The sequence below is a fragment of the Psilocybe cubensis genome, chromosome 1, assembly GCF_017499595.1.
Source record: "Psilocybe cubensis strain MGC-MH-2018 chromosome 1, whole genome shotgun sequence".
In the NCBI taxonomy this organism is placed as follows: domain Eukaryota; kingdom Fungi; phylum Basidiomycota; class Agaricomycetes; order Agaricales; family Agrocybaceae; genus Psilocybe; species Psilocybe cubensis.
Genome location: NC_062999.1, coordinates 3611054 through 3629369, shown reverse-complemented (window position 1 = coordinate 3629369; position 18316 = coordinate 3611054). Strand labels below are relative to the sequence as shown.

Sequence of the window (18316 nt, the reverse complement as noted above, 5' to 3'; positions counted from 1 at the left end):
CTTTTATCCAACAGATAATCAAGCCCAAGCCCACCCAAGCACCGAATTCCATAGTCTGGGTGGAAAATAAAGTCAGCTTTGGAACCTGCGATGTTGTATATGTAGATGCAAACCATTTGATACCTCGAGTCTTCAACAGGACAACAAATTACCGATACTCTTCCTGCATGACGCAGTGCAAATGAACTTATTGCTTCCCTTCCATCAAATATCACTATATCCACCTTTTGGCTTTGACCTACAAGCAATTGTTGTGAAATTTCAACCCGCCCGCCGTTTATCCGAGTTGATATCGTCAACCTCGTTGCCTCACCTAGACAAAAATATCCCGAACATAATGCGCGCGCATGTGTGTGTAAGTTTAAGTTCCTTTAATGGCTATTTGGTTGGAAATGTTGGGCATGGAAAGAGCGAGAAAGGTCGCAATACATGTTGTAGCAAGGCCAGACGATCAATCGTAAGCAATCATACCCCATGCATACTCAAAAAAGCCGCACAAGATTCTCTCACTGGCAAATTTACTTTTTTCCCTCAGAATTTATGATCATTGCTTTTGCGAATCAGTTTTTCTTAAAAGCTTCAACTCCTACCTCCGCAAATTATCCGCCCACAAAGTCAAATCATAGGCGTATACTCGAGATAGCATCGGTCAATGAAAAGAACCCATTCGATCAGCTACAAGACAGGCACTGAAGCTCTGCGCCGGGCCATTTCAAGTGTCCTTGTATAAGGAAGCGGGAATTATCCGTGTATCTTTCCATATCTTGTTACAAGCTCAAGCCTATATTGTGGCGATTTGTCGCTGCCGCATCCGCTGAAAGGTGCCTATGTTATTTTGTGACATTCCGATCCGAAAGTGAGGACAGAAGCCGTTCTTAAACGAACCCCAGCCTCTACCGCAATCGAAGCTACTTTCCCCGCATTTGAGCCGGCAGGCTCTATCTGCAAGCTCCAGGGGAACCAGTCAGGTGAACCCGTACCAAAAGACTGGCCATGGTATTCAGTGTTTTCGGTGAGCTCGTCACAATACTTTATCCTTCAAAACTATCTATTTATGAAAACCTCAAAGTTTTTAATTTTGAGCACCTTTCTTAGGTAGAGGAAATCCGACCCACCAAATACAAATCATCATGACCAACTTTCCAATAAACCTGCGCATTCTATCCATTCAAATAAATTTATGTTTCATACCTGACTGAAACTGTCCATCTGAATATTACACAAAACTCTTGACATCGCTATCTTGGCTCTGTTATACGGCACGGGATTTAACGTATGTATTTTATCACGGTCTATCAGTCGGATATAATGCAACAAGGCTCGACACTCGCATCGATTAGGGGTCAATGCTATATCGAGGTGGATATTATTGCCCGCCATCATATTGCCGGTGAGATGATCATCATCATGCGTCTCGAGAGCAAAATGCGGCAACAAAGGGCATTAAGTCCGGATGCCCTTTAATACCTCCACCTGCATGTGCCAGCACACTGCTCCAACATACTTTCAACATAGAGCAGCCCCGGATCCAAAAATGAACTTTCAATCTGATGGTGGTTTGAATTTTGGTGCATGGAACGATTCCATGCTACTACGGAATCAAACGAGAACGGATTCATTCCACTTTTTCCAACGCAGTGACCTTTTCCAAATTCATACAATCTCTTCAGTAACCCGGTTCATCACAGTTCACAACTCTCCCAGTGACCGACTGCTCTATAGACTCCATGGTCCTCAACATAAATCCAAACCCCTATCCTTACATCTCGACCTCTACTTTTTTCCTATAAACAGCACCGAAGTTTCTGCGGCCCAGAGGTACGATTAGCAAGAAAAACTCAGTTACATTGCTTCCTCTGTGAAAAACATATCGCATTCACCAACATGATATTCTCACCATCACTGGTCAATGAACATCACAGATCCTGGTGGCGGCTGCGGCGCCAGCAAAATTGAAAGAGTTGTTCATGGCAGCGACATCGACCGCTAAACTCACGGTCCACACGCGCACTGCGAGGCACTGCGACCGAGGGAAAATTACGCCGCGCGACTCTCACCCTCATCTTCACACATGGCACCCGCCAGCAACCGTCAACGGGCCAACTGCACAACCAAGCCCATACCCGTGACGCTCGGGGGTTCAATCCAAAAATAAGAAAGCCCATTTGTCGCCTTGGTTCGTTACTTTTACTGCTAAAAGCGATGGCTCGGCACCGAGATCACAAGGATAAACGGAAGAGAACCGCTTTCTCCTGCCAATGGACACCACTGCATTTTTAACACAATGTTCTTTTACGATTTTCCACTCTAGCAAGAATATCTACCGTGACTTCCTTCGTCAACATTCGCAATCAGCAGCAATCAGCTGAACGGATCTTCAACACTGCCCGAAAGTTCACCTAGCATGTTTATCACCGAGACGGACCGCTATGGATATAACGTAGCAAAACATATGCTCGCGTATACCCGCAAGGCCAAGATCCCTGAAAAACGTGGTCCTACATGACCGACGGAACATGGGAACAGAGGAGCACTTCACAAATGCCTCCATAAGTTAAATTCCTTTCACATTCCATCTGTAACGAAACGCATTTCTTGGATAAAATATTTACCCATTTACATCGCATATAGGAAACCGAACTACGTACGACTATATTGAAATTGCATGACTTGCGTAAACCTTTGCGCGTACCCAGGTATAACACCGACTGGTTAATGCAAAAGAACCGCAGGCATCTCAATGATACCTTGATACATCACCTCGCGCTAAACAGGCAAACTCACAAACTCATCACCGAGTCGACACGTCGATGGTCAAATTAAAAGGTGAACATCATGATCAAAGCATTCGTTCAGCGAAACTCAAAAGAGCAGTTTGAAGTCACAAGCTGCACTGATATCACTCACCAAAAATGCCGCACGGTTGTCCAACGCATCGACAGGCGTGGAACGCAACTTATCACCGTAAGCATTCGAACCCCGCGCGAAGGTGACGCGAACTATGTATAACACAGCTAGGTATGATGTATGTATATGCGCTTGCTGTCAAGCCCGTCAGGTCAAACGAGATAGGCGCACAGGGGCCCCTGGAGCCGTTCCGACATGTCGCCCTTTTTTAACCACAAAAAGTCCCCAGCCCTACGCCACATCCCCAGCCGCCTTCTTTAACCGCTTGATAAAGCACTCGTCTACCCACGCCTAAACACGAGCCAAGGGGGCCAGGGTCACTCGCCCGCCCAAATATACGACGCGCGAGCAAACTCTATCCCATTCTCCGAGGAGTTCCTCAATACTGTCTGGCACACTGTCAATGAATTCAAAAGAGACGGTTTGAAACGCAAAACCGCTTCAGAAAACAAAAAGGAAAAAAATACAGGGAGTAAACGCAGAGTGCCGGTGTACATACTTTAGTTACTTGCCTACTTCGCGCATTGCAAACCTTAAAGATGCTTGGTTTCACTTGATACTTTACAAGTAACCGTTATCATATCTATGAACAAATGAATGAAATCAGTTTCGGGGTAGAAGGCAAGTCGCATTCAGCTTTAATGTCCCCAGCGTACGGATACAGCGCCCCATGCCCCATCTCAAAACTCCTACAATAGACAACCCAAACGCTCGCTCAAAACCCCCGGCCAAATATGTTCCTCTCCAACCCCCTAAGTAAAGTCCACCCAACCCCACCCCACCAAATATGCAGGGGGCAACACCTATCTTCACATCTCAATACACGTCTCAGAGAACCTCGCCCTAAGCAAGTTAGTAATAACCAAGTAAGGCATCGATGTCTGATGAGCCTTTCAAAAGCCCCCACCCAAATACCCAAGCTCACAAAAGAGACCGACGCTTCAACCGCAGAGACCCACTCATCAGAACGTCAATTAAATAAATGTAACTTTTTTACCATTCCCCACCCCACCGACAACCCCCATCTCCAGCACCGATTCTCGGATACAAATCATATGCAAAAGTTTTTGTTTTCCCCATTCACCCGGCTACCCATCATCCATCTATGACGAAACCCATCACCCCTCCGCTCAATCAAACGCAAGAAACGCAAAACCACACGGGTGCGGGTGATTATTTGCCTCGAGGCAGACCCCATCCGCTGGGTATTCACTGCTCAAGCACCAACCCAGAGGCCTAAGTATATCTCTTTGGGAGCGAAGCGCAAGACACACTTGAGTCATTGACAAACCGCGAAGGGATCGGCAGGATTAGCCAACATAGCACCGCTCGGCGGTTCCCTTTTCGTTCCAGTCCCGTTGATGATTGATACAAGTAAGTAAATTCGAAAAGGGACCAAAAAAAGATCACAGATTGGATCAATCATTTTTGTTACTTCACTGAATGTAAAAAGAGTCAAGACCATCCATCCACATCAGATCACGAATTAGAATCACAATCACAATCGGAGCGCGCGCCCAACTCTACAGCAAAAGAAGAGAGAACGCAAAATCCAGCAAGGGTGAGAAAATGAGCGACAAAAAATAAAAGAGAGAAAACAGCGGAGGCGGACCGTAAAGAAGCACGAGCCACACAGCAAAAGCAACAACACCGGAAGGAATAAAAAACGAGGCAAAAAGCGAAGGAAGGGAAAGGCTAAGACAAACGGTCGATTTTAGGTGAGAAATTAGGAAAACCTGTACAATGCAAGAAAACAAAACCACGGATGCCCAAGCCCATTTTTTTCTTACAAAACCTGGCCAAAAAGAATAAATCCCCATCCCGTTCCCGTTCCCGTCCTCTTCCCATCCGGCCAAATTCCAGCGAATAGACGAGCGTGGGTGTATTCATTTCCAAAGCACCGCGAACCACGAATCACCACGAAGTAGCGGTCTCCTAAAAAAAAACAGCGCACCGTAACATACCTACAAAGACAGGTGGTACTTTCCCGTCGAAGCTCAAGTGCCGTCCGGAGCAGAAGAATCTTCGTCGGAATACTCGAATTTAGGGTAATATTGATTGAACGGGGACAGAGAAATATCCAAGCAAAGGTTTAGAAAATCCGTCAAAATAAGATTACAGTGAGAAAATAAAGAAAAGAGGTCAAGCGAAGCTTTTAAGACGAAAGTTACGCCGACGAATCATAAAGCAGGAAAGAGCGGGGATGAAGAAAAAGGGAGACCCTGTGCTTACCTTGCTAATTGATATTACTTGTCAAAAAAATTGGCACGCGACAACGCGAGGCAGAGTCGAGACCCATTCCTAGTCCCTAACTCCCCACAGCGAAGTCGAATGAATACAACGAAGCCAGATAAAAGGGACAGATAATCATCGATAATCACTCACGCGACAACGCAAGGGAGCGGTGATGAAAAAACGAAGTCGAGCAGGAGACAAGGGGGGGAAGAAAGAGCCTTATCGCTCACGCGACAAAGCAAGCTAGCGGTGATGAAAAGCAACACGATGTGTCGGAAAAAAAACAAAGAGAAGGGGCTGAACCCTTCTATACAGATTATACCTGATAACGTCGCCATATGCATTCCAACATATGAGACCGCGAACCTAATGTCAAAGAACAAAGTTCAAGACGAACAAGAAAAAGGATAGTCCGTTCGCTCCTTAATACCAATTGGCGTTTATAATAGAAAGGTGTGTGTATATTAGCGTGAGCGATTTGCACCCCAAAGTTTAATAGATGCGGGGTGGGGAGTGGGGAATCCCTACAAATGATACTTTTTCTGCTGTTTGATCTGCGCATAAGGATCTCTCTTCGGTGGCTGGCCATAATGAGGTTCAGGTTGTTCTAAAGCGAAAAGAAAGGAAGAGAAAAGAAGGAGAGAAAACAGTCAAACGCGCGCGACGAACAGAAAAATTCAACAACTCACTGAGAACATCCTTATAGATAGCCGACACATCCTCATCCCAAACCTCTCTAAACATATGCGCACCACCACCCCTCCTGCCCTCGAAGCCCCACTTTTCCATAAACGCCCGAACATCGAACCCCCTTCTTTCTTCCTCCGGCACAACAGGGATATCGAGCCTCTGCGAGGTCGGCTGCTCATTGCCCTGGCGCGCCGCGAGCACGCTACCCACGCGCGTATAGCCCTCCGGCGCAAGTGCTGGCTGGGGCAACAAAAGGCAGACGTATCGGTGGTATGGGCTACCGCGCTGTGGGTGAGGCGGGACATACGCCGTATGGTCGTTCAGATCGGGAATAAGGTGAGGAGATGTCGCCGAGAGGGGAATGTTGGGCCTAAAGTTAATGTCCAGTAAGTAAAAAAAACCAAAACAGACACGAAAAGGATAAGGAATGAGCCACAGTGACATAGACATCCCTTGTCAAACAAACAGTCGGAGAAGACTTACTTCATCCAATGCAAATAGGTGGTATAGCTAGCCGTTTCAGGACTGGGCACGTCTATTCATTCATTCCAATTATCAGTAAATCACAATCATAGTCACCATTTCACAAAAGTATAAATAGTCCTCTCCAAGTGCACGCGTTCATATGCAAGAGAGAAAAATAGAACAGACAACCCAGATCAAATTAAAAAACAGAGATTGACACGTACCGGGGTCAACGAGAATCATCGTATACAGACGCACATCCGTGTGGAACACAGTCGCATATAGCTTGGGCGGGACAAGGGTCTAAGATACATATCATATCAGTCAACATCAGTATTGTCTCCTCCCAGCCTCATTTTTTTAATAGAACGGGAATTGAATAGCTATGTAGATTGGATTCCGCGAAAGAGGGACTGACCTGCTTTGGCCTGATGAATTCTCCAGGGACAACGGTCGTTTGCAACTTGCCAATCTTGAGATACTCTGTCGGACGCGCCTTGGCTACGAGGTGCAGGTCCACTGTTGGCTCAAGAATAGGTAGAACATCCGGAATGACATTCATCTGGTATAGACGTTCCATCTACCACCAACAAAAAAAAGTAAGTAAACCAAGTATTACGAAAAGAAAAAAAATACGCACCAGCAAGTCAAGGTCACCATCCTTCCTCCACTTTTGCTCAATCAAATGCCGATGCGAAAGCTTGTTCATATCCGCTAAAACACCAAGTATTAACAACACATAAATTTTTTTAAAAAAACAGAACCAACTCACCCAACGCATTTTTCACAGCCCACCTAACCTGCGGCAAGTTCACCTCGCTCTGCACCTCGACCACATCCGCCTTTTCCAACAGCGCCTCAAGCTCTCTCTTCAAGCTCTCCACCTCGCCCTCGCCCTCACCCTTCGCCAACAGCTTCTCCAGCGCCTGGAGCTTCCCCTCAATAGCCTTCCTCTTCACCAACACCTCCGCCTTGAGCTTCCGGCTGTCCTCCTCCAACACACCGAGCGCCAGGTCGTACGCGGGTATAACATGCCTCGGAAGTGCCCTGTTCCATTTTTTCACAGTAAGGATATCCTCCCCCTTCAAATCCAAACCAGAGAGCGCAGCGGCTCGACGACGTCTAGCTGAGAGACCCGTGCGTCCATTCGTCGTCTTCGCAGCAGGAACAGCATCATCGTAAGTCGGAGGCGGTACGGTGGAAGAAGCAGAAGTCGACGCCTCGGGAACAGCAGTCGCCAGGCCCCTACTCACAACACGCACGCGCAGCGCACTGGCAACACCGCTCCGACAGCGCAGCGCAAACATGTCTCTTTAAAGGTTGAAAGAAACCCGACAGTGACCGCGGCGCATATTTTTCCCCAAACCGCGACGGTGTTTGTCTTTGCTTGTCGTTACCCTTAACAGCACAGCCACGCAAGCCAGTTAAGGAATTGATCATAAGTAAAAGAGGATTGTAGCTTGAAATCGGACAGGGTTCTTCGAAGTCTATACAAGTAGACAGGACAAGACATGCATTTCGCTTCCATAAAGTAACTACATGTACACCTCAACTTGTCAAACAAAGTTCAAGCATAAAAAGAGTCAAGAACACGTCTATTCATTTGCACCAGCCCAAAGGCTCGTAAGGAGATCAAGATAGTACTATAGCATAAAAAGACGGGCAGACGGGTACGTAGAATAATTATAGTAATTATGACAACAAACAACATAGAAAAATGAACTACACCCAAGTGAGAGAAAAAAAGGCGGAGAGAGAGACAAGCTAAAAGTACGTATGTAATAGTAACAGAGGGCGGGGAAATAGTGTAGGGAAGACAAAGGGGAGCATAATGTGGACACAACAAGAAAAGAAGGGGATCCCATTATGAGATCGTGGGGAGTGGGTAACGCATGTATTGGTATACGCAGAAACAAGGCAAGAAGAGTAATGGCAGAGGCCAGCCTGGGATGGAAAGTAGGGAAGATGCATGGGATATGGTTACAGTGGGTGCAGGAGTCGGAGGCCGAAAGAGGCGAGCAATATACAAGTAATAACGATATGCAGAGGACAGCAAGGAAGCAGCGAAGAGCGAATAGTGTAGGAAATGGTGATGAGGGGGAGGTAGAGGTGACGCGGAAGGGGAGTATTACTTTTGGCAATTAGAATGTGGAGAGGTTAAAGGGACTTCTTGAGAGCACAACTGGCTCTGGTTCCTTGGGGAAGCGATACTGGAAGGCGCCATCCTTGACGATTGGATTCTGCTTCCTGAGGCGTTCAAGCTGTTCCTCCTGCTCCATCATGGTTTCAAAGGGGGCCTTGCCACCAGGAATAGGTATCCGGTAGCCGGCAAGAACAGGACTCTGCTTTGGCTCCCAGCGACCACCACCGGAAGCCTTGCAAAGGACGCTAGAGCGTCTGAGCGGGTACGCGTCGAGCTCGCCATATGAGCGCTCCAAGTCCTGAGGAAGAGGTCGTTGGGAAGCGCGACAAGAGACGCGTCTTGATAAAGAAGAACGGACAGGTGCATCTCCCTGGCTGTTATTGGAAGACGAGGAACTGTTCAAGCTGGAGGTGCTGGGTGTTTGCTGGAGAGACATGGCTGTTTTCCTCTTGAAAGATGGGGCGACAAAGCCATCCGGAGGAGAGACAGAAGAAGAACGCTCTGCGGCAGATGAGGTGGAAGCCGGAGAAGCAGGTGATCTGGGGAAGGAGAGAATGGACATGGGATTGGAGAGGGCGCGCTTGAAAGATGGGCGGGTGACCTCTGGAGTATGTGGGGTAGTGGGGCAGCCATGGATCTGGTCCCAGCAGTCGTCGCAGACACGAGAGTCAAGAATGGGGGAAATGGGAGACTCGAAGGCTGTAAGTGGGACATTGCGGGGTGGCTGGAGGAAAGAGAGATTGGAGGTGTCGAGAAGTGGGGTTGTGCGGGAAGTGCACGCGCCACAAAAGATGCCACCGCACTTGCGACAATGCTACAAAGGCGATGAGGACGAGGAGAGCAGAGCAGAGAAATAAACGGACATGTTTGCGCTCAAAGAGCGAAAAGGGGACGCGACAGTAGAAATTGTCGCAGGTGTTGGTAGAAGAGTCGGGCTGTAGAAAGAGAATGAGCATGGGCGTATAGGGAAGACATGGAGATATACTGACCTTCCAGAGATGTTTCTGGAGGAGGACAGCAAGGTGCTGGTTGGGGCGGTCTACGGGAGAGTGTATGGGGACATCGAGGAGACTGGAGGAGGAGGAAGAGGCCGAGTCGGTGGACTGTTCGAGAGCAGGGAGGTCTGAGGGACGCATCGTTGAACTGGGAATCGCCATGGATGGGCCGTGGTTAAGTACCATATCCACTCATTTCCTTTCCTGGCTCATCTCAGATCCATCCCAGATCGATGTTTCATCGGAAGAATCAACGGCATCCCCCAGTCACTAGTCACTCTGTCACAACTCCGATATTTTTACGCCGCGGACCAATTTTCTTTTCTGCTTTGCGTGCAAATCCGGGCAAAAATCCCGTGCGTCTGCGCGCCTCTGTGGCTGACATAGCGACTCTGCCGGCCCCTCGCTTCAGGGTCGTCGCCCAGCCGCCATCTCGCCATCTCCACCACACCCACCGACGGCAATCCCTGCCAACCAACTAGTACATCCATAGCCATCCCCGATGCCCATCAAAACATATCCCCTCCTCTCTCGTGCCTTGGAGTACATATATCCTAAAGGTCAAACTCGAATAAAGTAGCTCGCACGTCCGTCTTATCTCTGTCATATGCACGGAGGCAAGGGGCAATTTCAATGCACGAATGCCACGGCCACAAGTCCACTTGGTCCCCATCTAATCATATGGATAACTACTAGTTACTTGTGAACGAGGTACATGCATATCACTACGTTACTGTAGTCTACTCAATTTCAACTGTAGCCACTGCTACCTAATCAACGCAATTCCGATATCCACAAGGCTCCTCTCTTTTCACAGCGTGCCCGAGAATACTACAAACGCCGTTGGCGTAAAGTGTGCATATCAATGATCGCCCACCGGCGTTATGCACAGACGCGCGTCGCTCCCTCAAGTACACGTAGCCTCATTTAATCCATCATTCCACCTGGCTCTCATATTATCGCGAGTTGCATTCGACGGTTTATCAACACAACCGCCTTTGATCCAGCCGTATGCGCACACGTACGGTGTACGGACAATCCATTTCGCCCTCTCCTCCTGTCCGCACACACCCGCACCATATGCGCATTGCATGCGTAATCCCTCTGTATTTCACGAGTTCCATTCCATTTCTCAATCCACACTCCCTATGCTTATTCACCAGGCTGCGCTGGGTAAAAGTATACCACCGCGTCACGTTGCACGAGCCAATTCCCGCCCAGCGGTATACCGACTTCACAAACAACTCCCACCGCTCCCATGCATCCACAACCCGTAATAATCTCAACACACAGGTATAAACCATCTCCTAGCTCAAGCCCATTACGCGTACACCCTTAATGCACACCCACAGACAAAACACAACTGTCATACCACACATCGTAAGTATCCTACCCAGCATTTCCATTGGCCAACTCCCCCACCCGAGCCGCGCGGCGCACGCGGGTATCACTCCGCCTAACGTATTTAGTAATAGTAAATCCTGTAATAGTAACTCGCCCTCACTCTCCCTCCGGGTCAATCATCAAGGTCGCGTTTGTTGCGTTCGATCACTTCCGTTTTTTTAGGTTGAAATTATGAAAAAAAGGTCCATGTTGGTGATCGACTGGCAGGTGGAATGACGACCGTGAAGGTGGAATGTGGAATAAAAAGTTTACATGTAAAAAAGAAGAAAAAAAGAAAGCAGGGTGCCCTTCATGTGTGTTGTTTTTCTTTCTGCCAAAATGTCGAAGCAGGGTGGAAAAGAACATACCACCACCGTTGGCACTTGAAGCTGCACTAACCCATATACGTAAATTAAAAATCGAAGCAAGTGAACTTTTTTGAAAACACAACATACTTACCTGCCTGAGAAAAACATTAGCTCCAAAGAAACAAACATCAAGACGAGGGGACGAAACCCAAAAAGAAAGAAAAAAAACATATCATAATGACCTCAATTAAGTTGAATTAACCCACTCCGACGTCGAGAACATCCTTTACCCGCCCGCAGGCTTCATCCAATCCTGGGCCCCCATTCCTGCTGACTACACAACGTCACGCACCCGCTTTAACAATCAAGGCTCGGAATCGAAATTTACAATTAAACTAACCAACGTCCATCTGCCAACTGTCCTCGTCCTAGCCAATCCCGCGGCGCCTCTGCGCTGGACGCCAGCCAATCCCCATCGCGGGTATTCGTTGTCCTTGCCCCCCAATCGCGCTGCGCGCTGATGCGGGTGAGCGCGCGCGTCCATATGCTACCTACATACTACCTCCTCTTTTCCTCTCCCCTCTCCGGGCTCAGCCTCGGGCATGGGTATGGGTGCCTGTCTGCCCAATCACGTTCTCCATTACTTTAATTTCCCCCCATAATCCATAGAATGCAGTATCATACCATAGTTCCATAAACCATTAGCCAGTGCGCTGTGATAAAAAAAATTAAACACACAGAATCAACCCATAATCCCAGCCCAATCTAAGATACAATTCAACGCACGATGCGTCGCATGCATTCACTCGACAAAACCATATACCATAAACCATGGCATGACCAAGGGTTCCCATCCAACCCAACCTAATTCCCCGGTCCCTCCTTCCCATTCGAGCTGGGGCAGAAGGCACGCTGCAAGTGGACACCTGTGGACACATCAGGGTTCCCCGTTTGCATACACACACCAGCCGTGCTGTGCTGGCCCCAGGACAATATTAAACCCCTACCTACGCACGACGCGCGCCGGGGGTGCGTTGGCTCTCATCGTCTATTCCTGGCCATGGGCTGGGCCGTGCGGCTCCTATTTTACCCCATACCCAAAGAAGCGCACACGGGCGGAGAGGCTGCCACTGGCCACCCGTTCGACGAGGGTGTGGGGACCGGAGACATGTATATGGATACATGGCGTGCACCTACCTCGGAATAGAACAGCAGATATGATCATATCATGATGCGATAAGTACGATATGATAGGGATGCGATGCGATTATCTATGCAAGCAAGGTTTATGAATTCAACGATAAAAATTAGAACATGTACATTGACAGCGAACTGTGACGACCGCATTCGAGAAAAATCGAACACTTTCTGAGAAAGTGGTTTTTTGTAAATTGACACTCCTCGCCAGCGCGCGCATATACCCCACCCAGTGCAGTGGGTTGAACCCACAGTGCAGCCACCAGCGTCATATTCTGTCATCTCATTTTCCCTGTGGATGCCCATAAAGTCGATCTTTACATACACGCCGCCTCAGGGATAGGGGGGCCTCCCTGCGCACGAACCAAAAGCGTCAGTTCGCCGTGTACACGCTGCACGCACTCCGTCCCGAGGTCCCGCTATTAACGTACACACAATTGATGTTGATCAACTTATTCAACATTCGACTATCGATGGTCGTCTGGGCCCTTGAGCTAGCGCATTACTATACTTGCGCTATTCTTTTTTACCCCGGGCGCAGGTAAATGAATTGATATTGATGTTCCTTCGCGCTTGACACACCGTCTTAATCCCCGCGTCTAAAGTATGTTGACAGCGCATCGTGTCTCCATTCGACCCGTCAGGCAGCGCTAACGTTAGAGAGGAACATGCGAGCGAAATGTTCTCATGGCGTTCGCACTTGTGGATCTTACAAGTAGTATTATAGCGCGCTAGCGTCTAAATCAAGGCTCGCGCGTCTTGGTGAATCACCGGGCGCACCGGCGGCACATCCAAAGCGACCCTTGTTTCCCTTTCTTTCCTATTCCATCCTTACTTCCCCATTTCAGTCCTTTTCCATCCCAAATCCGGTCCATTCCCTCCTCGCCACATCCCTCTCCCCCAAAAATAAAGCCAATAAAGGGAAATTATACCGTTTTGGAACACACATCCCGCCCCGCGTTCCGATCGATCACTTGCACTGCTGGTTGCCAGCCGCCACCGCCGCCCTCCCCCGACCATTTCTTCGATCGTCCTTTCTTGGGCACCTTTGCCGTACTCAAGCCGTACGGTTTTTCCCGTCGCGGCATGGCGGCGAGTGCGGTTTTTAACGCGGAAGGCGGAAGGAGGAAACCTGCAGACCGATGCAGTGCCGCACTGCGGCACTGTACCGGCTATAGCAAGCTGTGAGGTAGGCTGTTGTAAACCAAGCCCCGGAGGTGGGTTTTGGGGCTGAGATCTTGGAAACTTGGTTAGAGGAGCGGGAAGAGGGCATGTGGAGGGACCGGGGATGTGCATGAGGGTACGCCGCACCAGAGCCTGAAATGCGACGACCCTCGGAGGCGCGCGTCGCGTCGCGGACGCCTCATTCGCTGATATACAGTTCGCATTCAACAACGCGCTTCGCGTTAGAGGAAGAGGCGTCATCAGCACTCTCGTCAGCAAGCTGCTCTCAAAGTTCTTTGTTCATTAATTAGCCACAGATCTTGAATATGAATTTCAATTCCCATTTCGAAATCCATCTACGACCACCTGGCTTCCCAAATGATTTATCATATAATGATTTTCTGTTTATTGAAGTCGTGTGGTCAACAATTCACCCTCCGTTCTGCGTTCTCTTCGATCTTTTCTATCGATGGCCCACCTAATCAGATAACATATATTATATGAGGTGGTTCCTGTGCGAATGCCCATTGCCCAACTCCTTCATCCCCTCCAAGGTCAACAATTTCATATATCGGCCATTGCAAATTCGCCAGGGCTAGGATGACATAGCACGACCATGCGCTACAATGCGCTTACCCGTTCTCAACAAACCCTTGTAGCAGCTCATAACTCCGCAAAGTCTGGTAAGTGTCGAACGTTCGTCGCGCGTCGCGCCGCGCTCGTACCGTATCCCGTTGCCCACCACTATTATCAGGCGCGAGTGCAACCCCCACGTCCGCTTTCTTTTCACGTGGTCGCGATGTCAATCCTTTCATATTTTGTTTTCTGTGTGCCGCGCGTGTACTTCTCTTCAGTTCGACTTGCATTCTCCATACGTACGCACACAGGAGGACGATCGATACGACCAACGATCCAAGCTGTTGGGTACACTCGACGTCAATTTCACTATCCATATTATTGACCCACGCCGACGTGGAGTGACATGGAGTCCTCCTTCCTTGTAAAATGGTACTTCTGATACATCTGATTCTGTTCGAAAACTCCATGAAAAATACAAGTTCCCCGTTTTTCTCACGTCCGAGTCGAAAACTCGACGACATGACCATCAGACGACAAACGGCAACGTTATTTAGACGTTAACGTTAAGCAACAGCACCAAGAGCACAATCTCCCCATACCCCCGATTGGTTCTGTAAACCCCGCAACGGCGCTAAACTAACTTGGGTATCCAGAGTCGCGTCGTCTTGACAGGGTATGAACAATCTGAACAACGCGAAATGATAGTACACTATCCATCTTATCCATTTCAAAATTAACCCTCCCGCTCCCTGGGAGCACGGAGCTCCAAATTTACATTGAATTCACTCACCAGCAAACCTTATCGAAGTTAACATTTCATTTCTTCTTCTTGTCAGTACAACTTTATTGAATGCGATATTACATACGACTACGCAATACGCTCCAAACTTACTTTTCGCCCAAGATAACGAGCTCAGGTTTCCTAGCTAGCGCATATAGGCACTCCAAATTAATCACACTAAAGTCATAGCTTATATTCATTCTCCTCGTTCGATGTACCATCTCCAGCCCCACCAACCATCGTTCCCTCGTCTCCAAAAATCAATAAGCATCAACTCGTATTAATTTCCACTCAGAAAGTATCAAAATTTTGAGCAAAAAAAAAAGTCACTCAATTATGGACCAATAAACTGACAAACGAGAAAAAGAATGCTGGACGGACATGGAAACTTGTTCAGGGTCGTCGCCCATATGCACATACGCGTCTATCCCTCAGAAAATGTCAACGATCCATTAATGCTTCATCCTAACGAGTAGTCTGAAGAAGCTGGCTCACAAACCAAAAAGCACCCTCGATTTTCTAGTACAAGTGCCTCGAGGCTGAAAACCTCACAGCCTCTTGACCAAAAAGTCAAAATTGCGTGCATACATAACAAATTCAGGCATCCCGAACTCGCTTGCGCTAGCGCTTTGCCCGAGCAAGTCTAATTCCAAAAATTCTAAGTCCTCTTTAAGCCTTTTAGCTCACAATCCCACGTTTTTGTATTTTTCGAAATGATCGCAGGGCCATCAAGCTTTGATGTCTCTTAATCTCTCTTAATCGTTTTTCTCAATTGTGCTCGCAAGGTGTAAACCAATAACGTCTAAAGTGACAGTGCCAAGAGACGCATCTGTACCCCGCGACGTCAGCCCCAATTCTTCCAGGCCAAATATAGCGGACGACATTAATGCTTGAAGCCAAAATCAGTCATATGCTTTACAACATACTCATGATCAGCAAAGGAATCCATACCATAATGTTTTTTGAAGTTTGACACGGCCTGACGTGACTTACGAACGAACGAACCCCGAAGCAAGAGCCCTCAAACCTCAGGATGGCAGCATCAACGAATGAATGCAATCTCGGAAAAGCAAAAAAAAAGAAAGAAAAGAAAAAGACTCGGAAATATGTCAACCTACAATTATGTTATATGATATTAAAAAAACTTTCCACGACGCGTAGAATCATCCTGCGTTCCACGTCATCGAGCAAGACAGGCGTTCGAGCAGCGGGGACAGGGATTGAACCAATCCCGGACCCCGAGCCAGAGCTAGAGCAGGCAGCAGCATCCTCATCTTTCTGTCCAGCTCCCCGATTATTTTCCAGATATGATGACGATGGCCCAGATCCAGAGTCATGCATGTTGCCAGTACCGTCCCTAGCACCCCCACCCTGAATCCGATCCTTATCTAGCATACGCAGTGGGGCACCGTGCAACTCGTTATCAATACATTCACCACCTCCACATCCACCGGTAGGTGCTTCCCCCGAATGCATATCTGAAGTCATGGCATGCCATCCTCCAGTCCGAGATTCATGGCAAAGATCCTGCAGAGCAACGAGCCCCAAAAAGCTCTCCAAGGTTGTTTTTTTCCGTATGCGAAGCCGAGCCGTGGGCAAATCTGCTAATTGAGAATTGTGAGAATTCACAGAACACTGAGGAGCAAAGTTGTCCGAGTCGAGGAGTCGTGAGACGCCGGCCTCAGCGTTGATGACAGCATGCATGACGCTACAGAGATACCAAATTGTATCTTTGATTACAAGTCGCAGAACCCGACTGCGTTTCGAAGGATTACTGCCAAAATCTTTAGTTCCTGATTTTGTCGTCGCATTCGCTGCATTTTCGACAAACATTCGGTCCAAAAATCGAATTGCTTCAAACAATAAATCGTGGTGCAGGAGGGACAATTCCACCAGGCTATTTCTGGCAAGAGCTTTCTGTGTCCTAGCTTTTTCTCTAGTTTTTGCACTTGCCTTCGCCGAGAGCTTAGTTCCAGCATGGGCCTGCGCTAATGAGGACACAGTGGTGCACGTCGTATTAAGTGCACCATGAAAGAATGCCAGTAGCGCCGGCCTTCCATCCGCATTTTTAGCGCCATTGCCAGTTAATTCTTTGTCGGCGCTGGATTTCGAGCGACGTCCGTTGTGCCCCTTCTCCAGTAGCACCGTCGCCAGAAGTCGTTCGGATAGCATATAAAATGAGCGAAGTATAGGCATCAGAACCGTAGTCGAGAGTTGGCTCAGAAATGCGGCCAGGGGAGTGATGTCATCGCCTGCATCAGAAGCTGCAGTCTTGCGAGACGCGTCCGAGGTGAACATTATTATTGGAAGCGACTTCTCGATGACGACGCCTAATAAGCTATCCAGCATCTGAATACGATCAAGACTCATATTGTCCTTGACAGTGCAGTCCAAAGAAACAGAGATGGCATCAATAGCGCGACGAGTAGCGGATAGGAACGCGTTCTGTGGAAACTCGGGCCCACCATGGTGTGCCAACAAGGCAAAGAGTGTATCGAGAAGCTCCAAAAGTCGCGTTTTACTAGAAAAAATCTTACTAGCTTCTCCACCTCCATGATTGGACACAATAAACTAGAGGAAAGATATGGCCAGAAGATTGTACGGGCTTACCGTTCTCGATACTTTTGAGCACACTCTTTAAATCGGAAGAAACTTGCGACCGACGAATATTTTCCTCTGGTGCTGAAGCTGCTACCTGTTTTTGCTTTCCCTTCTTCTGGTTTTCAGGTGCAGTGCTCGGAGTCTCCATAGTCTGCGGGGTAGCTTCTCGCGCTTCTTTAGCCTGATTTTTGGCCAGGAACATTTCTAAAGGGCAAAAAAAATATCAAGCAAACAGACACACCAATAAAATCCACAGCAAAAAAAAAAGTCATAGGAAAGAAAACATACGAATTTCCATAGCCTCCAGCTCCTGTTTCAACCTTTCGCATTCCTTCTCCAGTTTAGACGCGTGTTCTTTCCAGTTAGTCTCAGATCCACCATCATCCCCATTTCCGTTCAAGCTTTGGGACTGGCTCCGGGGGAACGACTCCCTCAAACTTTGAATATAAGCTAAATGCAGTCCAAAAGCAGTTCATGCGCGTTCATAGCAGAAATTCTGAGATCAGCCATCGCCTCACCGAAACAAGTCATATTAACGGGTTTGCATCTCAAAACCGCTAGTGCCTAGAGAATAGGGGGTGAATCAATCGTGTTTCTCTTTTCAAAGCAAAGCGCAGACCTACCACGGCAATCCGTAGACGCTCTGATTCCTTTGGCGGCGACAACATCGCACAAGAAAAAGAATAGCCCTTGATCACCTACTATCAACGCGGTTTAGAAACATGAAAATTTTTTGAATCGTGGGAGGGTTGTCGTGGACTTCGCGTCTAGGCCTCACCTTTATTTCTTTCACAAACAAAAAGTCACGAAATACGCGTTTCTTGTCGCTCAAAACGCGTAAGAAAACGACAAGGAGGAAAGCTAGTTG

General features: G+C 48.1%; 3 protein-coding genes across 3 annotated transcripts; all 3 read right to left on the bottom strand.

Annotated features, from left to right (window-relative positions):
- Positions 1-5666: 5666 nt before the first annotated feature.
- On the bottom strand, positions 5667-7604 carry JR316_0001253 (54S ribosomal protein L35, mitochondrial; the record flags this gene model as incomplete). Its single annotated transcript, XM_047887063.1, has 7 exons — positions 5667-5749; positions 5832-6202; positions 6316-6367; positions 6522-6600; positions 6716-6877; positions 6938-7011; positions 7070-7604. The coding sequence occupies 7 exons, from the start codon at positions 7602-7604 to the stop codon at positions 5667-5669; spliced, it is 1356 nt and encodes a 451-aa protein (XP_047754809.1).
- Positions 7605-8438: 834 nt separating this feature from the next.
- Positions 8439-9576, bottom strand: JR316_0001252 (Lateral signaling target protein 2-like protein; the record flags this gene model as incomplete). Its single annotated transcript, XM_047887062.1, has 3 exons — positions 8439-9254; positions 9304-9375; positions 9430-9576. 3 exons carry the CDS (start codon positions 9574-9576, stop codon positions 8439-8441), a joined length of 1035 nt encoding a protein of 344 aa, XP_047754808.1.
- Positions 9577-15972: 6396 nt separating this feature from the next.
- JR316_0001251 (uncharacterized protein) lies at positions 15973-18116 on the bottom strand (the record flags this gene model as incomplete). Its single annotated transcript, XM_047887061.1, has 5 exons — positions 15973-17396; positions 17458-17652; positions 17737-17898; positions 17967-18012; positions 18072-18116. The coding sequence occupies 5 exons, from the start codon at positions 18114-18116 to the stop codon at positions 15973-15975; spliced, it is 1872 nt and encodes a 623-aa protein (XP_047754807.1).
- Between the last annotated feature and the right edge of the window lie 200 nt (positions 18117-18316).